The sequence below is a fragment of the Trichomonas vaginalis genome, chromosome I (genome assembly GCF_026262505.1).
Source record: "Trichomonas vaginalis G3 chromosome I, whole genome shotgun sequence".
Lineage (NCBI taxonomy): Eukaryota > Parabasalia > Trichomonadida > Trichomonadidae > Trichomonas > Trichomonas vaginalis.
Genome location: NC_067203.1, coordinates 13,447,091 through 13,472,633, shown reverse-complemented (window position 1 = coordinate 13,472,633; position 25,543 = coordinate 13,447,091). Strand labels below are relative to the sequence as shown.

The 25,543-nt window shown below is 30.6% G+C and overlaps 13 protein-coding genes across 13 annotated transcripts, besides 1 other annotated feature; 8 read left to right on the top strand and 5 right to left on the bottom strand.

The window, feature by feature from the left end:
* Window positions 1–242: 242 nt before the first annotated feature.
* On the top strand, window positions 243–2,268 carry TVAGG3_0980440 (uncharacterized protein; the record flags this gene model as incomplete). The annotated part of the gene is made up of 1 exon (XM_001313803.1): window positions 360–1,847. The coding sequence occupies one exon, from the start codon at window positions 360–362 to the stop codon at window positions 1,845–1,847; it is 1,488 nt and encodes a 495-aa protein (XP_001313804.1).
* Window positions 2,269–2,695: 427 nt separating this feature from the next.
* TVAGG3_0980430 (uncharacterized protein) lies at window positions 2,696–4,371 on the bottom strand (the record flags this gene model as incomplete). Its single annotated transcript, XM_001313804.2, has 1 exon — window positions 2,696–4,279. One exon carries the CDS (start codon window positions 4,277–4,279, stop codon window positions 2,696–2,698), a length of 1,584 nt encoding a protein of 527 aa, XP_001313805.1.
* A 202-nt stretch (window positions 4,372–4,573) lies between these two features.
* On the top strand, window positions 4,574–6,084 carry TVAGG3_0980420 (uncharacterized protein; the record flags this gene model as incomplete). Its single annotated transcript, XM_001313805.2, has 1 exon — window positions 4,590–6,077. The coding sequence occupies one exon, from the start codon at window positions 4,590–4,592 to the stop codon at window positions 6,075–6,077; it is 1,488 nt and encodes a 495-aa protein (XP_001313806.1).
* A 487-nt stretch (window positions 6,085–6,571) lies between these two features.
* TVAGG3_0980410 (STKc CDK like domain-containing protein) lies at window positions 6,572–7,954 on the bottom strand (the record flags this gene model as incomplete). Its single annotated transcript, XM_001313806.1, has 1 exon — window positions 6,893–7,954. One exon carries the CDS (start codon window positions 7,952–7,954, stop codon window positions 6,893–6,895), a length of 1,062 nt encoding a protein of 353 aa, XP_001313807.1.
* Window positions 7,955–9,287: 1,333 nt separating this feature from the next.
* On the top strand, window positions 9,288–9,763 carry TVAGG3_0980400 (uncharacterized protein; the record flags this gene model as incomplete). The annotated part of the gene is made up of 1 exon (XM_001313807.1): window positions 9,338–9,754. The coding sequence occupies one exon, from the start codon at window positions 9,338–9,340 to the stop codon at window positions 9,752–9,754; it is 417 nt and encodes a 138-aa protein (XP_001313808.1).
* Window positions 9,764–11,438: 1,675 nt separating this feature from the next.
* On the top strand, window positions 11,439–13,121 carry TVAGG3_0980390 (secretion of lysosomal enzymes; the record flags this gene model as incomplete). The annotated part of the gene is made up of 1 exon (XM_001313808.1): window positions 11,439–13,121. The coding sequence occupies one exon, from the start codon at window positions 11,439–11,441 to the stop codon at window positions 13,119–13,121; it is 1,683 nt and encodes a 560-aa protein (XP_001313809.1).
* A 249-nt stretch (window positions 13,122–13,370) lies between these two features.
* On the top strand, window positions 13,371–14,066 carry TVAGG3_0980380 (ubiquitin-protein transferase protein; the record flags this gene model as incomplete). Its single annotated transcript, XM_001313809.1, has 1 exon — window positions 13,371–14,066. The coding sequence occupies one exon, from the start codon at window positions 13,371–13,373 to the stop codon at window positions 14,064–14,066; it is 696 nt and encodes a 231-aa protein (XP_001313810.1).
* Window positions 14,067–16,416: 2,350 nt separating this feature from the next.
* Window positions 16,417–16,464: a mobile genetic element.
* A 1,361-nt stretch (window positions 16,465–17,825) lies between these two features.
* TVAGG3_0980360 (uncharacterized protein) lies at window positions 17,826–18,230 on the top strand (the record flags this gene model as incomplete). Its single annotated transcript, XM_001313810.1, has 1 exon — window positions 17,906–18,181. One exon carries the CDS (start codon window positions 17,906–17,908, stop codon window positions 18,179–18,181), a length of 276 nt encoding a protein of 91 aa, XP_001313811.1.
* Window positions 18,231–18,555: 325 nt separating this feature from the next.
* On the bottom strand, window positions 18,556–20,852 carry TVAGG3_0980350 (uncharacterized protein; the record flags this gene model as incomplete). The annotated part of the gene is made up of 1 exon (XM_001313811.1): window positions 18,573–20,777. The coding sequence occupies one exon, from the start codon at window positions 20,775–20,777 to the stop codon at window positions 18,573–18,575; it is 2,205 nt and encodes a 734-aa protein (XP_001313812.1).
* A 139-nt stretch (window positions 20,853–20,991) lies between these two features.
* TVAGG3_0980340 (Apolipoprotein A-I family) lies at window positions 20,992–21,726 on the bottom strand (the record flags this gene model as incomplete). The annotated part of the gene is made up of 1 exon (XM_001313812.1): window positions 20,992–21,726. One exon carries the CDS (start codon window positions 21,724–21,726, stop codon window positions 20,992–20,994), a length of 735 nt encoding a protein of 244 aa, XP_001313813.1.
* A 213-nt stretch (window positions 21,727–21,939) lies between these two features.
* On the bottom strand, window positions 21,940–23,107 carry TVAGG3_0980330 (uncharacterized protein; the record flags this gene model as incomplete). Its single annotated transcript, XM_001313813.1, has 1 exon — window positions 21,958–23,034. One exon carries the CDS (start codon window positions 23,032–23,034, stop codon window positions 21,958–21,960), a length of 1,077 nt encoding a protein of 358 aa, XP_001313814.1.
* A 160-nt stretch (window positions 23,108–23,267) lies between these two features.
* Window positions 23,268–24,535, top strand: TVAGG3_0980320 (uncharacterized protein; the record flags this gene model as incomplete). Its single annotated transcript, XM_001313814.1, has 1 exon — window positions 23,343–24,212. The coding sequence occupies one exon, from the start codon at window positions 23,343–23,345 to the stop codon at window positions 24,210–24,212; it is 870 nt and encodes a 289-aa protein (XP_001313815.1).
* A 167-nt stretch (window positions 24,536–24,702) lies between these two features.
* TVAGG3_0980310 (protein kinase regulator protein) lies at window positions 24,703–25,480 on the top strand (the record flags this gene model as incomplete). The annotated part of the gene is made up of 1 exon (XM_001313815.1): window positions 24,767–25,387. The coding sequence occupies one exon, from the start codon at window positions 24,767–24,769 to the stop codon at window positions 25,385–25,387; it is 621 nt and encodes a 206-aa protein (XP_001313816.1).
* Window positions 25,481–25,543: the final 63 nt, after the last annotated feature.

Below are 25,543 nucleotides of genomic sequence, written 5' to 3'. Positions count from 1 at the left end.
GTTTAGATAAAGGTTGACAAAAATTAGTCGGAGTGCATACTGTTCTCTAAATGTGTGCCATTTTTGGTAGAAGATTTTGATGGTTCAATCTGTGTCATGAATTTATGTGGTCAAAAAAGGCATTTCAGAAATGAAATATCGGATGCTTTGTCACTTTTGTTGTAAATGATAATGTTCAGAAATGAAAATACAAAAAATTAATTATTAACAATAATGTGCTATAAAGTCTGACAGAATAAAAGTTCATCGTTTTCGCATTATCAAAATTGTATGGAACGTCTCTCTCAAAATCAATTTTAGAATTTGACAGCTAACAGAATTGAAAGCGAAATTGCGGTTGAATATAAACAATAAATACTATGCTTTGGTCACTCATCCACTTCGCCTCGTGCAAATGGGAATTAGAGCAAATTATCAAGCCAAGCCTCGATAACTATGGCATCTTTGGCCGTTCCGTTGGCGTTTCAGAAGACAAGATTGTTGTTGGTGCCTCATGGGAGACAACAGGTTCTGATTCTCGTCTCGGAGCACTTTATATCTTCCAATTAGATCAAAATACAAACAAATATAAGGAAGTTCAGAAGCTTATCCCATATGGTCCAGAAGATAAATCCATTATTTTGAATAATACAGGCTCTACATGCCAAGTTTCCAGAGATGGCAAGAGAATTGTCGCCGGTGCTCCATATTCTACCGTTAAAGGATTCGAGCAAGTTGGTGCTATCGTTGTTTTTGATTACGATGAACAGAAGCAGCTTTTCACTCAGACCAAGATCATCACTCCTGTTGAGAATCCAACGGAAAGTGATGCTTACCAAGGCTTTGGCCGCTCTTTGACAATCACATCTGACGGTAAGACCATTGCATCAGGTTATTACAATAAGCCTAACGTCGTTAAGTATATTGATGACCATGGAGCTGTTTTCATCACAACAGAAACCGTAGATGGCTGGACAACACCAACACGCATTGATCCACCATCAATCAACGAAAACAAGAGATTCAAATTCGGCAGTGACCTTCAATTCATCGATAACTCTCACTTAATCGTCGCTGTTGACCTCTTCGATTCATATTTCGGAATGGGATCATGCTATTACACACGTTCAGGCAGCAATGACTGGACATTGACACAGCAGATCCTTCCAGAAGGAATTAGCAATGGAGAATACAACTCAAAGCCAATCAAATCCTACGGCAGCAAGATTGGAATGCCAAATCAAAAAACACTTGCTACAATGGTTGCCTACAAGAAGGATCTGAATCCAAATGGCGCATTCTTCATCATTTCGTTCTCAAACGACAAATGGAATACAGATAAATTCCAAGTTATTGAATATCCACCAGATGTACAGTTAACAGGCCTTGCATTCTGCGGAGATTCAATATTCATGACACACGCTTCCAACATTACAGATACAAGGAATCCAGATAAGAAGACAGACGCAATTCTTATCTTCCGCCGCGATTCCAGTGGTAAATTCGAACTTTCCAGCACAGAAACACTTTACCCAGAAGAAAACCCACCAGAACTCCTCAACTTCGCTTCAGATCTCGCTTGGGGACACGATTGCAACTCAATCGTCGTTGGAGGTATGACAAAGTACAAACACGATGACTCTCATCCAGAATGGAGTGATCAGCCATCAAATGAAAGCCGTGCTTACGTTTACAAACTTACATCGCCTTATAATCCATCATCAAACAAGGCTGTTATAGTTATCTGCTCACTCTTGGCTTGTATTGCTGTTGTTGCTGTTATTGGTGTTGTTATTTACTGCGCAAGAAAGCACAAGGGAATGATCAAGATCGACAAACAATACGGATCTAAGATCAATGAGTTGTAAAATATAATTGAATATAAACAGAATATATTTAGTTTTAATTGGTCTTCTTCGATTTTTTATTGATATTTTTTTCTTAATTTTGGTTTTTAAATAGAAATATATGTTAATTAATACGTACAAGTAAATGTTTTGAAAGATTTTGTTGTTGATTTTGATTAAACTGATCGAATAATGTTATATTGATGTTAAAATTTGATTTTTCGTTAAATTTCAAGGTAGGTTTGGATTGGAAATTTGCTGCGTTTGGTCTTTATCTAATGCTGTTTGATAGCAATTTGAAATATCCCTAAATATATAAAATTTTTTTCAATATTGCGGATCTAAGTGATAGTTCGTACTCATCTGTTCACACAAGTTCATTTCCGTGTCATTGAATGATGGGAAGAATTCCAAAATTTTTTTGATTTTCTAAATATGAAAACAATTTCTTAGAATTGGAGTCACATTTTTTAATTTTCAAATTTTTTTTGGAAAAATTCATATTTAAATTTATTTTTTATAAAAGTTGTAAAGAGGAATTAAGAAACTAAATAATAAAAACGATTTTATATTAATCATTATATTTAAATGCTTCAAAATATTTAATATAATTCTAGAAATGTAATATAAAATTTTTAACACATCTTAATTTTGTTGATAAGTGCATTGCAAAACCATTTTAATCATAGAAATAAGAAAATTTTAGACTTAATCATAGAACTTGCGTATAATAAATGAATGGTGATATACTTAATTGCGTTTAATCTTAAATTAGATGTTATGAGTAGAGTTATCACAAAAATCTGCAGAATTAAAGAATGATTTCTGAAAGAAAATACTAATATCTTTATTAAATACAAAACAAAAAATTAAAAGTTTCCATATTTTTCAATTAGCGCTTGAAGCTGTTCCTTATGATTCTTATCATGCATCATGACATCGCTATGCTTGAGAGATCCGATTACATCGTAAATATTTGCGTAATTTGCTCTTAAGAACGGATGACCATGATGGTGCCTTGACATAGAGTTTTCCTCACTAGAGTCAATACCATCATACAGTTGGAAAGTGCTTTCATCGCGATAAATACTGTTATCGCTCATAAAATCGCCATCTTCCATGAAATACCTGTAATCATAGTAAGAACCTGCTCCAAATGGATCACATTTGACAAAAATACCTTTTAAGAAATCAGAAATATATGATTTCGGAACATCAAAGGAATAATCTTCAGGAATTGCCTCAATTTCCATTGAATTATATACAATGGCTGCTGCTTGCATAAAATAAACGATTTCTTGTGGAGTAAATTCTCCAGAAAATTTTGAGAAAATTTGAAACGGAGTTGTTGCAATTAGAGTGGGAATATCCTTTGGATAAGGCATATTCATTTTATTCTCATTTAATTCTGTATTAAAGAGTCCGCATTTGATCTTTATGTCTGGATAATCTTCCATAATTTTTGCAGCTTCAATAAAACTGTTCAGAACTGATGTTGGCGTCGTATGATCATAATAAAGAATAACTGGGATGGAATAGGTCTGATTTATGAAGCGTTTGAAATTATATGAGTTTACATTCAGAATTTTGCCTTGAACAAGGCCACTGTGAGTTTCTGACATATGTACTTGTCTCCAAAATCCTCTGTCTTCTAGTAATTCTCGATAATCATAAACATTTTTGATAAAATACTCAATTTTTCCATTTTCATTCTTAACTTTAAAAATACAAAGGGAATCATCTTCAACATCGATATTAAAGATCTCGAGGAGTGTTTCTATTATATTTTCACTGAGAAAATGGATATTTTCTACTCTACTTATGATTTCTGAGATATTTATCTTCTCTTCGATGTATAAATCGTTCTTTAGAATGAACATATGTGAATTATCTGCCTTAAGAACACTGTTTACCGTATAAAATTTGGTATCGCTATTGACATTTTTGTAATAAACATCAGAACTGCCATTAAAATGGGTAAATTTGGAATAATCCCTTGAATATAAGAGAAATGTATTGTCTGTGAGTTCTTCAAGGATTGATTGAGTAGTCATGAAAATTTTAACTGGACGTATTAAATCAGAAGCTGAAATGAATAAATTTTTAGCAATTAATTCATTGCCTAATGTTGTAACAAGAGTAAATTCATTATTTTCGAAGGAATTAAGAATATCTTCTTTTTTCGATGTGAATTCAAATTCACAAAGTAATTGACGTAGACAAAGATCAATACTATCAAGATTTTGAAAGAATCTGAACTTTACAAACAGTTCTCCGTTGATATAATTTCTAATTGAAGGTTTTGAATGATTTAGAACAATTAAAACCGGTATTTTAGGTTTTATTTCCTTAAGCGATTTAAGGAACTGATGTACAAAGATATGTTTTAGACGTGGAACGTGAATTGATATGAAATTTGAAAAATGGGTTGGGCTGAAATAACTACTATTCATAATAATCGTGTAGTTCAACTCATCACCGATAACATCCTCAAAAAACGAATTCTCTTGTCTCGAGAGGATAAAAAATAAAATTAACATTCAAAACAATTAAAATCGGAATTGAAGCGAGTACATCAAATATGAGTTTTGTCTCACATTCTAATAGTATATTCTCATATTTATGTAACGAATTGTTTTTTTTTTCAGAATTGGAGTTTTTAGAAATTTAATTTAGGAAATCATGATTTAAATCCAACTATCAATTATTTAACATTTCTGAATTCGGGAAACTTTACATCATTTATAAATTTAATAATAAAAAATGCAAAATAACTCTGCCGAAGATATAGAATCAGCTGGATCTTTTATTGAAAAAGAAGAACTCGAAGATCCAGATGATGAAGTACCAATGGAACAAGAAGAAGAAAATCTCACAAATAATAGTGATGATGCTTCTACAAAGTCCGATTTAGCTTCAAAAATATCGCAATCACACGAAGACGATGCAATTCAAGAAGAAATCGAGCGAATTAATTATCAAATTGCACAAGAAGAAAAAATGCGTGAGAAATATTTAAATCAAATCGATAAAATGACTAATGACATTGAACAAATGAAAGCAGATGGAAAAACTATAGAATTAAATGTTGAAGAATTAGATGAGAAACGCAAGCAATACCCAGAACCTCCAGAACAAAGTTATTACAGCGGCGACTTCTTCCATAGAATGAATGCTTTTGATGTACGCGATGCAATAGTTAACGGCGTATACAATGGCCAACAGAACGTCATCAAGGAAATGAATAATTTAATCAAAAAGCAAAAACTCGCCAACGCAGCCCTTCAAAAGAAATACGAGCAGTTAATTCAACAAATTCCAGGCTATGTTGACTATGATATGACCAATGATGCCAAAAGCGAAAATAAATCAGTGAAATCAAACAAATCTCGAAAGAACCAGCCCGAAAACAAAGACATGAAACAGATGAACATACAGATCTCTAATATCCAGAAGAGTATCAACCAACAAGATGAAGAATTTAAGAAATTAACCAGAGAATGCGAAGATTATCAGCAAAAGATACGCGACATCAGTCTAGAAATCAGTACAAATCCAGATAGTAACATTGAGCTCATGAATGACCAGATACAAGCCTTGGATGAAGAAATAAAGAACAAACAAAGGCAATTAAAAGAAACCGAAGAAAATTTGAAGACAGAACAAGGCAGATCGAATCGTAGTTCCCGTACATCACAAGTAGATGACAGATCTAGAATTTCCTACGCTTCCGATGCATCAATGGAGAGATGGCTCGAAAGACAACAACTAGTACAAGAAAGTAAGGCCAAATCAGTGAAAGAAGACGACGCGTGGATGTCCGAACGCGATGCCCTTCTCCAGAACATCCAGAAGGTCAAGCAGGAGATAAGACAGTACGAACAAAAAGAGTCGTTTTCTCCAAGAAAGTCACTTTCTACTTCCTCGAGGAAGTCAAAAAGTGACGCTTCTTCAATTTTGTCAATTCGGTCACAGGAGAACAACAAAGGGTTTTTGAGGCAGGCGATGGCCATGGAGCTTGAGAACCTTCAGTCTGAAGACCACCCAATTAATCAAGCTATAAAACAGGAAAGTCTCTACGCTGAAAAACTCAGTGCTGATATTTTGGCTGTTGAAGCAACAAAAAAGAGCATTGAGGACTTCTCGTCAAGATTGTTCGCAAAACAGGATGAAGATTATGATAACAGAAAACAGAGAATTGATATGTTGAAGGCAGAACTTGCAGAACTTCGTTCAAAAGTCGGAAATTAAATATTAAATATTTTTTTTTAAATTTTTTTTGAGCTCTTGCAAAATCAAAAATATCTTTATTATAAATATCACCTGGCATTAGCATTGTGATACTGGCTAAGGGATTTTTTTGGGGAAATGGCTATAGCCAGCGGTTTTTAGCCAGCCGGGATCCTTATTTATAATAACTTTATACCTAAAAAATTGAGATTTCAAGCTTTGAGAATTATTTTTTTTAAATTTTTTTTTCTGACATGCTCTTGCAAAATCAAAATATCTTTATTATAAAAAAAGGGAGAGATATCTGTTGGTAATAGTTAGAAGTCTCGATGCATTCAAAGGTTGAAGTTCCCTCCCTTTTTTATAAATATCACTTAGCACTATATTGTGATTTATAATAGCTTTTTACCTTAAAAATTGAGATATCAAGGCTTAGAAGGGCTCCCACATCAGATATTGATCCCAAAAACGTCTCCTTCAGTTCATAGATTGTACTCGTGTATGGAATCAAACATTTAGGAATAGATATGTAGTTAGATCAATGCAACAAAAAATTCAAATTAAGTTTCATCAATTTGCTCGAATTATTAACATTTTTAACTTTTTTTTGCTGGTCGCTCGTATCGAAGCCGTTGCCTCAATCAACAGTCATAAGAAAGATTAGTCAAATTCAATACAGAGACCATTCCACGAGGACCAGAAGAGCTACTCTTCATACGATACACTCGTCACCATTAAGCTTGAACCTTTATCTTCTCATGAAAAAATCTTTATAATTAATAATTCTATATTTAATATTAAGAACAAAAAGTAATAACTCTATAAATAAAAAAAAGTTAGTATTGTAATGGTTCGAAATGAGGTTTTTGAGGTGACTGATGATGCCTTTTCTGCTCCTTGGCTTCTTTAATTTTGAGTTGATGCATCTCAGGCAAAGTTAACTCCGGAAGAGTTCTTGGATCAACCTCGAACCCAGCCTTCTTGAAGTAAGGGTGATTCATTGCAGTTTCTGCACTAATTCGCTTCTTTGGATTCATTCGAAGCATTTTGAGAAGTAAATCGATAATATCGTGTTGTTCTGGTGGTAAATGTTTCTTGAGATGTTCTTTTAATCTGTTTGGAAGCTTTGCTGCTGAAGTAAACAGCATAGCTTTGTTAGAATCGTATTGTTTCCATTCTGGCCAATCGTCGTCATCCGGCGTTCCACAAATCTTGAATATCTCATGTATTTGCGATATGTTTTCACGTGCGGCGAATAATGGCTGTTTTGCGATCATTTCGTATAAAATGCATGCAGCGCTCCAAATATCGACTTCTGGACCGTACTCGTGACACCCAAGGAAGAGTTCAGGCGGACGGTACCAAAGAGTAATAACACTATCGGAATAACGCCCTTTATTTGTTAATTCTCTTGCAAGGCCAAAATCACCGAGTTTAAGTATATTGTTTTTGGTTATAAACATATTTGCAGGCTTGAGGTCTCTATGAACAACGTTTTTGACTGCTAAATAGCAGAGAACGGTTATTAGTTGGCGCATTATAGTTTTAATGGTAGCTTCTGGTATATCTTGCATATGTATCAAAGCGTCAAGGTCATAATAGCAGTATTCAAATACAAGGTAAATTGATTGATCACTTTTTGAGTGAACAACCGATTTTAAGAGAACAATATTGTCATGACGTAGCTGCTTAAGTAATTTGACTTCGCGAATTGTATTTTGCGGGAACCCATCATTTTGATTTATGATTTTAATTTTTTTCAACGCGACGATTTCGTTTGTGCGTTCGTCTTTACATTTCTGGACACTTCCGTATGTTCCATCTCCAATGTTTTCGATCACTTTGAAATGATCTGTTATGGAATTTACCAATTCAACATGAGATTCATTAAAATTCATATAAACTTTGTCACTTTTTAATTTCCAAACGACACTTTTCGAGAAACAAAAGTATATTCTCATTTTTAAAATACTTCCATATTGCGAATATAGAATTAACTCTCCGAGTAAGGATCAAAATTACTTTCATTGATGCATTTTTACTAAATTTGAACAAATAAAGAATGTTATTTTACCTTCTTGAACGAAATTACAGTTTCATAACTCCTATAATACATATGTTTAGAGCATTGGACTTTCAAAAGAGTGCTTATTAAAGGACTCTATTTCGTCTCGATTGCAATCGAACGAAATGAAGAATTAATAAACAATGATGATCGAATAAATTAACCGAAAAATAGGAGATTAAATAAATTCTTGGAAAAAAGAAGTGAAAGGGATGGAATCGAATTCATTTGAATTTGGCTTTTAATGATAACTAACAAATTTAAATATAATCGAATTATACCAAAGGGAAATGAATAAAAAATAAAAGTTATATTATTATGATTAATCGCTGAAGTTGGAGGGAGAAAAAAAAAGTAATCTCATGGTTAAATGATAATTAATTATGTTTCACATATAAATGGTATAAAATGAAATAATTAATGAAGAAGAAAAATGGCTAGAGAATTGTGAAAGAATTCAAAAATTATTCACAAAAAATTGCTATACCGGGAAATGAATACGATTATTAAGAAGAAATATTGTAAGTTGGGGGAAGGCCACATAGGAAAATTTGAGTTCTGATTCAATTCAATTTTGAGGATTTGAATACAAGACTGTCAGCTTATGAAAGTGATGGAGTTCGTAAGAAGAAAATAATCGGATCATATATTGGACAACGAAAAATACTTATCAGAATTTTTTAAATGGTTTATATTTCAATGAACATAAAAATTTGGATGGATAAAAGCAACATTTAATAAAGGTGATTATGAAAAAGTAGAAAAAAATTATTTCAAAATACTTACATGGAACATTACGGTTTAAAACATTTAGCAGGAAGTGATTCAATATTATACAAAACAAAAATCATCCGGTATATTTTGATTCTATACTTCTTTCAAAAAAAATATAAAAAATAGTTTGAATCTCATACATATTCTCATATTGTTTATGTTCCAAAAGAAAACACAAATGAATATCAATTTTTTTTTTTGAAAAATAATTCTGCAATCTAAGAACCAATAATATAACGATAATATTATTACTGATTTCACTTTCTCGAACAATTTTTTTTGAAAGCTTCATTTCAATCTAATTATGCATATTAAGACTTTAGTTTTTTCTGTTCTGTATATATGCTGAATCTAAGAACAGAGTTATATCGGTATATAGGTTTTGAGATATCATTGGAAATATTCAAAACACAAATTGAATGTATATCAAAAACATATTTTCATGCTAGACCAGATCGATCCACAGATATTTAAGGATATCATTGAGACACGTAGGATTAATAAACATAAAAGGAACACAGCTCAAAGTTTCAGAGATCACAATAGGATAGTTTCAAGAATGGAACAGATAGGAATTAAAGTCGACTTTGTTTCTGCTTGCCTAGAAAAAATATGCAAAGACAAATTGACTACTGCATTCTTATTATTGATCGCAAATTCACTTATTTCTAAACTAAATATCCCGATTGATCGGTTAGCCAAAAGAAATAGGACTGCATTACTTTGCTGGTATGCAGAGCACTGGGAAGAGGTAAGTCCTTATATTCCGGATATTGTCAGCGTCTCTAAAAAAGAATCGAACAAATCAAATCTGATATTCAATCCGTTTGACATTTCTCAACTACTTAATCATCATTGAAGCAGCTAATATTTATTGTTAATGTAAAAATTTATGTAAATTTATATAAATATTGTAAAGTATTCAAAAATCTATTGATTCAATTTTGTGAATCTAAATTTTTAAAACATTTTAGAGCAGTTTTCCTACGCTTTATTATGTTTACTGTCATTTTATTTTTCTTTCAAAATTTTATCAAATACAATTTCAATTTCATTCTTAATTTAATTATAGAGAAATATTAATAGGCATTCATCTTTCCCCACATTCAATTCTATTATTCAATTATTTTTTATTTTGAAAAGAAAAATGATTGCTCTTGATTAACAAATCATTTCTTGGTTGTCATAAAATTAATTTCAATTTGATTCAATAATTCAATTATTTTTTATCGATATAATTTAAGATTCAAAGAATATTTCACAATTTCTCAAATGAATTATGCTGCATATTTTATCTTCTTTCATTTTTCAATTTTCTTTTCATGTATTTTCTTTCAATTTAATATATTTCTTTTAGCATCCAAATATGATTTTAATTAATGGTCTATGATTCATTGTTTTTTGACTTTTTAAAGTATTTTTTGTTTTTTATCGTAATTGTATTTATTTTTAATATTAATTTTGTTGATTTTGGTAAAATGAAATTAATGTTCGGATTTGCAATGCAACATTTCTATAATTATCTCCTCTTTGGGATTCTTTCTAAAATATTTCTGAAAATTTATTAATATTGTTTTTAATCATTTTGTTTTTAATGAGCGATCATTATAATGATATTAATTAATTCATTGCTCCAAGTCAATTCTTGAAATCTAACTGTTCAATATTTATTATTTCAATGAGAGCTTGTTCTTGTACACGTTATTATTTCGATCCCTTCATAAACATCACCAATACATGAATTGATTCTCAAATACATGAATAAGCATATGGTTTCTATGAAAATTCGATACCTCCATTCAAAATACCAATCATTACTTTCCAACGGTTCATCTCAAATTTGAATTGTGAAGATTTTGTTTTATACGTATTTCTGCCAAATATATCATTCAATATAGTTTATTCATTGTTTTTGGGCAATGTTCATTCACAATCTAATTCCTAAAGTTTCTGGTTCTTTTAAATTTAATTGATTCAATTGTGCTTTGAACACAAAAAATTTGTATACATAAGTATTTTATGAGAATTTTCAATGAAGGAGCATTCGATAGAAAGATTCAAAACTTTATATATCCAAATCAAGATAATTTTGACTATCATTTTCCCATTTTCAAATCAGATTTGTATCATCGAATCTATTTTAACTTTAAGTTCTACATGGTAATTAAATGTATATTTAGTTTTCTCAATAAAAACAACAAAAAACTATATTTTGTCCTATCATATCGTCAATGTGGAATTATTACAAGGAAGCAACAGTACAAAATGTATTTAATACATATAAAATGTTGAAACATGTTATTATTCTATGATATTTCCGAAACAATATAATTTTTTTTTTAAAAAGATAGGATAAAAAGGGTTTTCTTTACAACATCGTATGTTCAATTTAAATACATAAGTATTCCTCATCATAAAATCAATATCAGTCCTGATTAATTTTGTGAATTTTTCATACATATAGGAGTTGGAAATTAGAAATCGCATTAATTGAAGTATTCATCGTTTTTAAATTCAATACTTATTTCCTCGTAAAAGTCATAATGCTTCATTATCTTGTTATCCTTTCTTACTCAGGATCTCATTCTTATCTAGATAATGAAACCATTATCGGATATGCAAATAATATTGGTATTCAAGGTGCCCCTTCTGAGGATATCTTTCTTTTATCAATTCCATTTTTTAACACTATTCAGGTTAAAGATAGAGTTAAACCAAAACTTTCCATATCAGATAAAGTTATTGCTAACAACGGGATTGATATCGGATTTCATCTTTATTTTGATCATGACCAATCAAATATTGAACTTGCAACTATGAATATTACATCAGCTGATACAGAAATACTTAAAAATCTAATAATTACCCACAAAAACTATCAAATAACAATTGATCAGAATACAAAATTTGTTCCAATTGGAACAACGAATCAATCAGAACTCAAATTATACACAACATTCTATTTTACGATATACACTAATGGAATGCAGATTGTTGATTTCACTTTGAATTTGTCAAATTTAACAGAAGTTAAACCATCTGATCAAATCAAGTTTGTTTATTCTACAAAATACATACAAGGGCGTCCTCCGACACCTAATACGAACAATGATTATTTCGTTGATCATCTTTTGAGAAAATATGCTTCAATCTGTAGTATTGTTCAAGCATTACTATTTATTTCATTAGTAATAACAATATACAATCAAATGAAATCGGAATTCGAACATCCTTCTACTCATAATGAAGATTTCGATCTTTTGATGACTTCTGACAAAGGATGGATGCTGTTACATGGAGACATGTTTTATGCTCCTCAATATCATTTTTTACTCGCTAATTTTGTTTCTCATGGAATGAGTTGCTTAATCACATTAATATCCGTAACTTTTTATGCATATGCATTTAACAAGGACCATAATTCTACCCGCTATATACAAGCTTTCATAATTGCATATGTATTTTCATCAATAATTTCAGGTTGGTTTTCATCATCATTATCAATTCTATTTTCTGATAAGAAATGGCTTAGAATTGTTCTGTCATCAGTTATATTACCATTTACTTGCTATTTAATGATTTTATTATCAATTAATTTCTTTACAAACTATTCATCACCATATTCCATTTCTTTATCCACAGTTACGATGCTTATATCATTTATATGTTTCCCATGTCTCTTTATTTCAACAATTTCAGGAGCAATATCTTATAAATATAATTTGCAAAGAAATAGCTTTGATACAGCCCTTGTACCACACACAATACCTCCGCAACCATGGTACTTGTCTGGATTTTCAGGCTGCATTTTTATAACAATTTTTGTTTGTTCTTCAATTTTACCGGAATTATTCTATCTGAATAATTTCATTTGGCTTAAGAAACCATGTGACTCATTCGCAGGACTTTTTATATCTACATTGACGTCAAATATTGTTGCAGCTTGCGCATCTATTTGTTTTATATACTTTAGAATACATAATGAGAACTATCATTGGCAATGGATCTCATTTGCTGCTCCGGCAGCAGCAATGATTCCAATTTTTATTTATTCACTTTATTTTTATTTATTTAAGTTTGAAATCAGATCATATATAAGTGCAACTGTTTTCTTAACAAGATCATTGCTCATTTCTTTGATGTTTGGGTTATCTTATGGAGGAATTGGATTTATTTCTACAAAGAACTTTATTAATTTCATTTTCTCAAATGCCAAACTTGATTAGAATCAAATCAATCTGAAAATACGTATCCTTTTGTTTTATTTCTTGTCATGATTTTTTGTTTTTTATTTTCACATGATTTCCATCAAATATATTAATAACCCCATATTAAAGCTCACTAAAAGAGGGAATTTAAAATTCAATTAGTGAACAAAATTAAATTGCGATCATTAAATTTAAATTGTTTGTTATTGATTAAAAATCCTATGTTAATTAAATATGCTTTTTACTCATCACTTTTGCAAAAGTTCGATGGGATCGGTAATCGGGATTCCCGGACAGAACTTTGCTTTTTTAGGGGGCGGCGAACCACGCGAAGTTTCAGAGGTTCTTGATGAAGAAATAGCGAACCATCTTAAAGAAATTGGAGTCAGTACAGTAATTCCAATTCGAGAAGAAGTCGCAAGAGATGTGTATAGCCCAATAGGGCTTCCTTCATGCGCTTTTCCATCAATTAAAGTTGATAAACTATCAATTGCATTCTCAGCTTCAGAATCGGGCGATATGCTAATAACGAATGATTCGTATTCTAACAATTACTCTTTCGGACCTGGAAATGATCAAATATATACATTTGAACGTCCTCCAGGCGAGAAATTCGATGTTAAATTTACATTTTCAAATCGAGATCCAAAATTTTTACGAGTATTTTCTTTTACTATTAAAAGAAACTCTCAACCAATACTTGTTAGCGATACTATTTACTCTGGAGATGAAAAACTAGAAATTACAAAAGTATTTTGTCAAGATCAAGCATTTGATAATGATAATAATGATCAAAACACATGCTTAATATGTTTTTCAGAACCAGCCACAGTTATATCTCTTCCATGCAGACATTGCTCAATGTGCCAACAATGCAGCCTGAAATTTGCTGCAATGTCCACAATTTGTCCTGTATGTAGACAACCAGTCACAGAACTAATTAATGTTGTCAAAAACCAATAAATTGTTTGTTTTATTTTATGATTAACATTTACCTGTTTTTTAAATGCCTACACATCACAATACGAGGCGCTTGGAAGTATATTAATTATCTACAGCTCCAAATATAATACCCAGTAATTTTATATATATAAGGCTCCATAATCATTAAATCTTATTTTTGGATGTCTTTATCTTGCTATCTGAACAGCTTAAGCAGAAACTGCCTATGGTACTATGCACACATATGGACTACTTCATATAGTAAATATATTTTAATTGAATGGAAACACTGCTATATCCTTGGAAAAAAGGATTTAGAGGTAGGGCAACGATAGAAAATTTTTGGAAAAAAGTTCGGAGATCTTAAACGTATCATATTCCCTGCATGGTTTGGTATCTTCCGCCATGCGTTGTGCCAAACATATTGACACTTTCCAATAATTAATTTATGGTATGAGTCACAGAGTTAGATTATAAAAAGAAAGTAAATAATTGCAATTAGAAATCATATATGTCGGAAATCAAATGTTGATGAGCAGAAACCTTTTACTCATCATAAAAGAGATAAATCACTAAAGATTTGTATACATTAAAATTTGATATTTGGTGCTCGAAAACTGTCTGATGGGACTCCTCCAAAATGAACCAATCTATCGCTGAGGACCAAATTAGATGATGTGGATGGTGTATTCTCTAATTCTAACTTAGGAAGAATGGGAACAAAACGAATGACGACAACAACATGTCAAACATAGATTAAATATCTATGAATCAATAAAGTATACGTGCATTGAAGGTGATAACGATCACTTGAGGCTTATAACTCTTTGACTAAATTATGCAATAATTAAATATAATCATTTTTATATTTTTATACTGATAGTAATTAATATACTATCCTGCTTAATAAATGGTATGATCAAATTTGTTTGAAAATTTAATTATGTATATGAAACTATGTCTTCTATATAAAAATCAAAATTTTCGGACGAACCTAGATTGAACCTTTATGAAAATCTATCATTTTTGTTAATTGAGTTAATATGAATCTTTTACATATGTATATATAGCATTGATAGCTTATATAATCATGGTTTATTCCATATTAACATATTTTTTCAGTTAAATTTGTTAATAATATCATGTAACAAATTAATTCAAGATTAGAATGTCTACAAAATGCTAACAAATAAGAACAAAATACGATTTCTCGACTTAAATTTTAATATGGAGTAGTTTTTCGTTTAAATCTAATTAAAAATGAATAAAAACTTATCTTGTACTATTTTCATTCAAAGATTTTAATAATGTAAATCATGCATTTTCATAATTCAGTACAGTTCTTTTTAGAATTAAAGTTGATGAGGATGATATTTGTGATTTAAAATAATTTGTTAATGTTCACCTTTTATTCATCACCTTGTGGTATGCCCTAAAGCAATAGCATTATCAATTCTGCTGAATTGATCAACTCAAAATTCCAAAAAAAATTCAAAATTTCAAAAATGAAATTAAACAATTTGAATTTTCACATGAAAAAATCAATTTCGAAAAAAATTTGGAAAATCAAAGTATTTGATAATTAGTCAAATAATCAATTTACATCGTTTTTACTCATAAAAAACAACTAATTTTTGATTTTGATATCATATTTGATAAATACTCATTCCAGAGTTGACGTAATGTATTAATTATTGTTAGAGATATTGCTTTCGCAGCAAAATTCTTATTTCATGAAAGAAAAAAAAATGATTTTATTCCAACAAAAACAAGTAAACAGATGAATGGAAACGTACTATATTTTCATAAATGTAGTAATCAGCGTGTCAGCTTTTGTTTATCATGTTCGAGTCAAAATGTATTAACTTGTAATAAGAAATATTCGAAGATTATATGAAGTATTGAGCATTCTTTGTAGAAATATTTGTAATTCATTACTAACATATATAATAAAGTTGTTTTTTTTTCCTTATTGCAATAATTTTGTCTGATTTTAATAACTTTTCATGTATACGAGTTGTGTGAATATGCATCATAATATGCGTAAATATACTTATTTGCGACGAATAATGTGGTTGCATAATGGAGGTGCTAAATTTTGATTTTTAATATGGGGCTTTGGTATGTATAATCATGTTCTTATCTCAACGTAGGAGTATTGGTGCAATATGATTAAAATTTACGAGGTTGATCTTAAATTGAATAATTCTGGAGTATAAATCACAATGCAGCTAATTCTATGTTAAAGATAGATACAGATTGTAGTAATCAATTAGGGAGTACAAATTCATTCTTTCATTTCTGTCGTATTGAGCAGAAAGGAAGAGATCATAACCCTAGGAAAAAAAGCCCAAATTTGTCACTTTTCATAGTACGTTAAACTCAATTCGCTCGGCGAATGCCGAGCACACGTACTCATCATTCAACATAATATTCTCATTCTTTGGTTATTATAGTGCCAGACAACACAAGATTTCAAAGAATTACTTGAGTTTTCAATTAATCTTAATCCGATTTTAGATTTATCGAGAACTCCATCATCACAATCACATACTTCAGTGCGGTAACTACAATTATCCATATACAGAAGGAAGTTCTTTTCGAACAACTCATTTGGAGTCTGTTTTGGAAAGAACTTCTTTCTGTCCGACTTAATTTCATAGTTCCTGATCAACCAAAAGACAGAAACCACACACTATCTACTTAGGAAAGGAGTTCTTTCTAAATCTTCCTTAAATTGAGATTTTACGAGAGATAACCCTTCTATTGCACTTAAAAATGAACATTTTGATATCTTTAGTATCACACATGGTCATATATAGTATTTCATCTACATGAATACATTCATCTTTCGAAGTCTCTCATTAAATGGGAGGCTTCGAAAGATGAATCGTTTTATTCATACAACTTTAAATCTCGAACACATTTAGAGAGTGAGTATATCATTTTATTCTTGTTTTGAGTTTATTCTGATTCAAAATTGCAGTGAAAACAGAAGTTCACACATCATATCTGAATGTGAGCTCATCTATACTTATACGATCTCAATACCTCCACTCTAAGCATAAGAGGTGAAGTTATATAAAAATTATCAGATGCGTTGAAGTCTCAAAAGTATTGCCTGAATGCTTGTTTCATATTTGTCCAAGTAGTTTCAATGAATAAATGTATTGTTTTTTATAATTTCGATTTATTTTTAGAAAATATTCAATATAAACCTTTATTGTGTTATTTACATCTCATAAATTCTCTGTCTAAATCATATAAAAGCGCGTTTTACCCCTATGAATCAAGAAATTCATTCAATATTCATGGTATATTTATTAAATTTATACGATTTACTAATAATCAATATTATATCCTCATAAATAGCAATATATTTTGGTAATCTATGATAATCATATACAATATTTGAAATCAAATTTTCATTAGTTTAGGTTCCTTGTTAATAGTAAACCATTATATTTATTACTAATAAAAAAATCTATGTGTCGTATTGAAATTCAATAAAATTACTTATTCGGTCCAAAAAAACAAATTAGATAAAATTTTTCTTTTTTTATGTAATTTTTGTTTTTCATTTTTCTCAAGATCCTAAGTTATGTTCTAACTTTTGACATCATATCCTATCATGCTAGGCTATATATTATAGCATATCCAAAAGGCAAGGAAATCTATCAGAGAAGCCTTTTTGACCTATCGTTGCCCTACCTCTAAGGATTTTAGACCCCACAAAATTTATGAACTTGGTGCCTTAAACTAATATATGCTATACCATGCAATCTATATAATAATACCAATTTCATTTTTTTATTTTCATTTTTGACTTTCCCAAGTTCACTTCAAATAAATAGCATCTTATGAGCACCGAAACTCTTAATATCGATGAGCTGATTGGCGAGGCAACAAATCTGATCAAGGATATCAATCAAACGTTAAACAAAGCATACAAAAAAACTGCAAAGGCCATTTACGATGCCAAAGGTTTTGAGCTATTTTTGATAGATACGGGAGCCTCTTCCCCTGATGATATAGAGACTCTTAAATACGAATGGTTTAATAAATATTCAAAAGAAGAGAAAAAAGAATATATTGATAAAGTAAAGGAGATACCACTTGCTCAATTACTATCATAAAAATGTAAGCATATACTATGTTACCTGAATAAAAGTAAATTTTCACCGATATTCCGCCATTTTTTTTTAGAAGATTGAAAATTATGAGAAATTGTGTTTTTCATGTGGCATTATTCTTAAATCTTTTTATGAGTATGCCACATGAATTATGAAAACTTATATCTTGAATCAAATTAATTGAATATTCAGATTATTTGATCATTGATAGAGAATACGATGCTTTCCCATCTGATTTCAAAAAGAGAGGGTAATCGTAAGTTTCAAAAGAATTTCATTATAAAATTTTAGGCTTGAAAAGAAATTTGTATGATCTTAGATCACCATATTCTCCTCCTTAAAAATAGTAATTATTTTGTATAAAAAATCCAATTATATATATAAAAATAATATATTATTTACGCTCTAGCTTTAAAGCCATGATATGCTGGTGAGTTTCATTCGAAACTCTTAAGAAATTAATATAATAAAACAGAACATTCAATAAATCAGGATCTTCATTAGATTTGATAAGATAAATTATTGTTTTCGCAGTTGTTTCTCCAATCATTGTTCCGTAAGGGTCCACCTTAGATGCCTTAATGTTTTCTAATGTTGGCTTGATATCATCTTTAGTCCTTGGGAAGATTTCTTCTTGTTCAATGACTTTTTCGATTCTTTCTTGGTCATTTTCAAGGAATCCAAGGTATAAATCGAAATAGCTATAAACAAGAGGTTTCTCAACATCATCTTCTTCGAATATCTTCGTTGAAACATCGAATAATCTATACTTTTCGGTATCAGGAAGTGTATTTGCCCTGGATAAGCAAAGTGTGGCTGTTTTTTGGGCCAAACCAGCAAGATAAGGACACATCTCGTAATGGTTCTTCACTACATCACGAGATAACGTTTCTGTGAGAATTAATAATTTATCTTCTGGAATAATTTTGAGGCAATCCTTAAGATTGATCTTATCTTGTTCACTACCATCATTATTCTTACCATCTTCGCCATTTTGAGCGTTAATTTTGTTTTTATCATGATCAATGTAGTCGAATCGGTCATATCTCTCTAGAACAGATAGCACAATGATGGCGTTGGCCAAAGCTTCCTTATCTTTCGAGTCATCTACGAAAGTATTATAATCCGGAATACAATTCTTGAAATTCTTGACAAATTCATGAGGTATAGTTAACATCGGATGATTAACTAAGTAGCGGTGAACTCTATTGACCGGTGTTGGGTCGGAATCCTTTTGTAAAGTGAGATATGCAAGGTAAAATGCGGCAACATCGGAATATTCCTCGCCAAGAATTGTAACATACTTCTCAATGAACTCGCCAACGAGGTATTTAAGTGTTCTTAATTTTGGATACAATAATAAGCAAATGTGAGCAGTTTCTACGAGATGCTGGTTGCATTCCAAGAGACACTTGGCAGCTTCATCATACTGGTCTGTTAAAATAAGGAAAAGAGGACGAGTAAATTCAAAATCTTTGTTATGTCGAACAATTTGGGCCGTTTCATCCCAAATAATCTGCTGGACATTCTTAGTAATGATTGGCGTGCTCGATCTCTTAATTGGATATAATTGGTCGAACAGAAAATCTTCGGTAGTTTCAAGGAGAGAAGCATCTTCTAAAGGTTGCTGAGCAGAACAGATATCTTCAATGGTTGCTGATATAGGATTGCGATTATCTTGTGTCATTACATCGAAAGATCCCATAGATCCGTTTTCATTTGAATTATCTTGTTGATTTTCTTGTAAAATTAAATCGATTATAGGATGGAATTGTTTCTTATCGTTGTCTCTCTTGATTTCTCTTAATATACGATCGAGGCCGGCTCTAAATGCGACCCAAATTACTTTCCAATAAGGATCAATGGAATTGTCGATCTTTGGAAGCTTCTTTTGAGATATTTCTTCAACATCATGAAGACTTATATCTTTTTCTAGCTTGCCAAAGTTTGCAATTCGATACTGGTTCTTCAGAAAACCAATTTGATCAGAATCTTCTTTCAATAGGCGGAAATAGCTTGAGAAGACGCTGTTGGTTTCTGGATCGTATGTTTTTTGTAGTACTTTAGCTAAATCTAACTTTTGTTCTGATAATAACGCTTTTTTAATATCAATTGCTAATTTCTCTGCTTTTTCTGAATTTGCTGAAAGTTTTAATGCAGCATCAACATCAAGATGTTGAACACGACCAATTTGTCCACGTTCGATGTTTTGATAATTAATTTTTTCGATTGATTTTTGAGCTTTTTGACGTAGATTATCCCCAACCATTGCAATTTGGTTAAATTGATCTGCTTCGATAACTGGGGTAGTAAAATTGATTGTTGCCGATCCAGTTTCTTGTTTATCAATTTTTTGTGTCTTTTTAACATTCTTGATTTTTTCTAACACTTCATCTGCTTTAATAGGATCTACTCCTCGAAATGCTAAAATTTCTTTACCTTGCGGTGTTGGTGTTTTATTTGTCGCAATTCTACTGAAGAAAGAGCTTAATTGACCAAGCTTAATAACAATTCTGTTATCACCACGTCTTCCCGTTTCAAGGCACTCGGCTTGACGCTTTATTTCGTCGCCGCGCCTCTCAATCTCGTGGGAATTCATGGTTTGTGCCTGGATCTAGTTTACAATAATCGTTAAAATCTTTGATTTCAAATCATAATAAAAGTCATTTCTTTCAGCATATTTAGACTTATCAAAGCTAATTTTCCAAAAAGACTATTAAATAGAATAATTTTTATTTTTCGATTTTTTAAAAAATTGACACTGTAAAGTGTCAAATCCGATTTTTTTCTTCTATTAGAACATAATTGTAAATTCATGATAAGAATTCTTGATATTGGAGCATCCATTTAGCAGCAAAGCTACTGAGTCGTACGACTTTTTCAGGAACTTCATGAGCATCTGTAGCTGAATCTACATAAACTTTTTCTTTGACAGATTTTTCCATGTATGACGGAGATGACTGTGATATTTCAACCTTAGATAATTTACTTACCTGACGACTTAGTTCTGACGCACTTGATATAATCTCTTTTTGTAATCTTGCGTTGTCATTCTTCGTAGATTCTTCTGTTTCGCTATATTTTTGAGCGGTAAATTTCATAAGAACCTGCTTTGTAGAGTCTTTAGTAGCTGTAAATTCTTTCAAGAAGCTCTGAAACTCATTCTTGAAATCTTCACTGATTGAAGATAAAGCGTTTTTAATTGAACTTGTATTTCCTTTAACAACTTTCAACTTTTCAACATCGAAGAGAGGAACTTTGGATTCAATTTCAACACTCTCTCTTGTTTGATCAATTATTTGACAAATTTGAGCATTTAACTCGTCTTTAAGCTTTTGAATTCTTGCATTTGTATTCTCTTTTTCCTTTTCAAGCTTTGCTTGAAGTGCAATTACATCAGCTTCGAATTTGGCAATGTATTCATTGCAAATCTTATTTTGTTCTTTCTGGCTATTAAGCTCAATTTCATCACGCTTCAGTCTTTCTTCAATTGATATCTTTGTTGGTGTCTTTTTAGTCTCTGAGTTAGGACAGCTGTTCTCACTCATAATGTGTACGTTTAAAATATTTTATTTTAATGTTATAACGATTCTCCCATAAAATAAAATGCACAACAATCCGAGTGAATGCAAAATTGCGAGATAACATCCGCTAAACTACCCGCAAATCCTTACATTTCAAATAATTTTTAATTTATGATAATATTTTATAAAAACATAAACAAACATATAAAAAAATAACATTAATATACCTGTGATGTAGGATAGAATAAGTGGCTACTAATTATTCTTTTCCTTTAATTCCCTGAGGCTTGATTTAATTACTTCTATTACATTAGCAAGAGAACTCTTCTTTTGAACAAACTTAGCTTCATTTGACTTGATGTTTTCTTCTAACTGTTGAATTTGGCTTCTTAATTGATCGTTTTCTTGTTCAACACTTTTGAGTTTACTTATTTGATCACTCAATGCCTGCTGTTTTTCATTACATTGATCTTTCATTGATTGAATTGACATCAAGTTTTTTTCATCTTCTTCACTTTCAATAGATTGTAATTTGATCATGATTCCTGACTTAGCTGAAGCAAGCTTCTCTTCCAAACCTTCTGTCTCTTCCTGAATTGTGCAGAATTTTTGATGATTTGCTACAAACATACTCTTGTATTTTTCTAGTTTTTCTTTTGCCTGCGAAAGATTTTTAGAGAGTGCAGTCTTAAGATCATCAACTTGACTCATCTTTGCTTCTATATCTAGATTCTTTTGTATTAAACTCTTTTCATCTTTGATTAAATCATCAATAATTCTGTCTTTTTCGGCAATTTTGGCATTTAAATCATCGATAAGATCTCCTCTCATCGATATATCTATGTCAGTATCACCAGCATTATCCATGTCTTTTATTTTTTGTTCTATTTCGATATTTTGCTTTTCAAGAAGTTCAATTTCTTCATTATATTGAGCTTCTTTATCGGCAGTATATTTCTGTAATTTGTTAGAATCCTCAACATCCTGAAGTGTTGGCTCAAACTGTTTGGCTTGCTGAGATAACTGTACAATTCGAAACGAAATTTGATCATATTTTTCTTGTAATGCTTTCCTTCGTTTACGATTTGATGTTATTCTAATTACTGTTTCTCTTAAAAGTTCTTGAGATTTGTATAATTCTTCGTTATTTTTATCAATTTCTTCTTCTTTAAATGAAATTCGTTCGTGTAAAGCATCAATTTGGGATGAAAGAGACTTATTATCAGAATCTTTTGATCTTAAATATGCAAGTCTCTGTTGAGAATCTAATATAAGCTTTTCCAAATTGCTGTTTTTCGATTCTAAATCATCTATTTCTGCTTTGATTTTCATATTTTCATTTTTAACACCCTGAATAGATATCAATAACTTCTCTGTGAAATCTTTTGGCAACGTTTTTGTTGCCATCAAGATTTTGTGCACGTTTAAAAATTTTACTAAGAATTTGCATTTTAAAAATTACAGCTCAAGTCAGCATTCCCAGTCGATATAATCAAAAAATTGGCAAATCTAATTCATTTCATTTGGAAATTATTTTACTCTTGCATTCCTAGTCATTATCAACAAAATTACAAGATTTCTATATGCTGAAGCTATTGAATATATTCAAAGAAATTGATAACATTTTATTTTTATAATTGATGACAAATCGGAAACTTCTTGTAATTGCAGAAAACATAATTAAATCACTAAATGATGATACTATTTCAGCTAAATACTTTAGGCTTAAAGACAAGCTCATTGATGCAAAGATTCAGAATTTAATTCAAGAGATTAGTACAGAAAACGAAAAATTGACCAATAATATTAATGTAATGAAAATAATTAATGAAAGCCAAACGGTTGAGCAATGTTATACAAACTTTACAAGTTATTATCATTCGTTATTTTTATCAAATGCAGACGACCCCAATATAGAATCAAATTATAATTTAATTGACGAATACAAGACAATAATTAAAGCATTAAAAGAGCAAATATACATTCTACAAAGCGAAAATTATGATTTACATAAGAAGTATGATGATTTACACGAGGAACAAACGTTTAATCTAAACTATATTACGATAAAAGAAAAAGAAAAGCAGAAAATTCATAATGATTACCAACTAAATGGCGATGAAATGATAAAGCAGTTAGATACTCAAATACAATCCATTTCTAAACAAATTATAGCCAATAGAGAAGAAAATAATGAGCTTATGAAGCTAAATGAGTCATTTGATAGTCATTATTCTGCAAAAAACTATCAATTAAATCAAATATTAGAAAAGTATAATGAAAAAGCTAACTCAACACATGAAATTAGAAAAAGGTACCAACTTTATTCAAAGGATGTTGAGTTTAAGCAAAGCCAAATTGATTCACTAAGAAATTCAGTTTATAATGCTATCAACGGAGCAACTCCCAAACAAATTGAAAGAATTAAGAATTTAGAAGCAGATATTTCATCCAAAATGCAAGAAAATAACCAATTACAGCTGGACTTAAATAGAATTACTTTTTCATAATGCTCTAGTTCAGTCATTACTTGCCACATTATCTTCTTAGTTACAAATATCAATAGTATTATTTACAACCAATAATACTTGGTCTTCATTCATAGTGCCACTATAATCTAAAATATTTTCAATGACCTAACAATAATAATTGCGAAATATAGCTAATGTTAATGTTTGTTCTCCGATACCTTATAAAAATAGCCGCTTTATTTAAATGTTTTGCCATGATTTATCAATTTTATAAATCAATGAAGACATTATTGTATGAGCGCTCGCAATTATTCAAACTTGACCTCTTGGAAAGAATTTCATAACCTAAACCAAAAGCCAACGGATATATATATAAATAAAATTATTTTTCTATTAACTTTTCAACGTCACAATAAATATTTTTAAGACAGAGATTTTATATATAGCACGAATGGCTGCACCAAAAGATCATGCAAATCTTGACGCTCCAAAAAGATCGCCAAATCCCGTAAATTCACAAATTATTTTATTATTTATATTATGCCTGTTCTGATATATAAGTTTGATTTGAAATTCAGTATCAAAAAAATATAATGCATCTTATGGAAGAGCCTGAAAACTGGGTTGACCGTTTCCTGAAGTCAAAAATCGGTCGATATTTCGTGAGAGTTGATCAGGACTACATTAAAGATCAATTTAATACCTTTGGATTGAAAAACGAACGAGCAATTGATAATTTCAAAGCCGCTTATGATATGGTTCAGGGAAGAATTAAACCATCCACTTCAGATGATCAACGCAGCCCCGAATATGAGCGTTCTGCTTATTATCTTTATGGATTAATTCATAGAAGATTCATTCAAACTCAACAAGGATGCAAGGAATTATACGAAAAGTATGAGAAAGGCGAATATGGAAAATGCCCACTCATATCTTGCCATGGAACTTATTGTTTACCTTATGGAACTTCAGAACATCCAAAAGAACGCGGATTATGCATCTATTGTCCTAACTGCCATGAGGTTTATAATGCCGAGGATGTACTTGATAGTATTGATGGCGCATTTTTCGGTCAAAGTTATTTGATGATATTCTTCCATTTTTATAGCAACAAGCTTAAAATTAATACACCAATTCCAATTGAACTTAGACTATTCGGATTTAAGATAGAAGACCCGCAACTTACTGAAGATGAAACAGAAGAAGAGGAATAAGCTTAATATATGCTATTTGAACAGGTAATAAATATGATAGAAGAACCTTTTGTGTTTCATGATATTAAATTTATATAATTTGATTAAATTGTGATTATTTTTATTTATTATTTCATTTTTATCATTATTTCAACACTAAATCAACACTGTTTCATT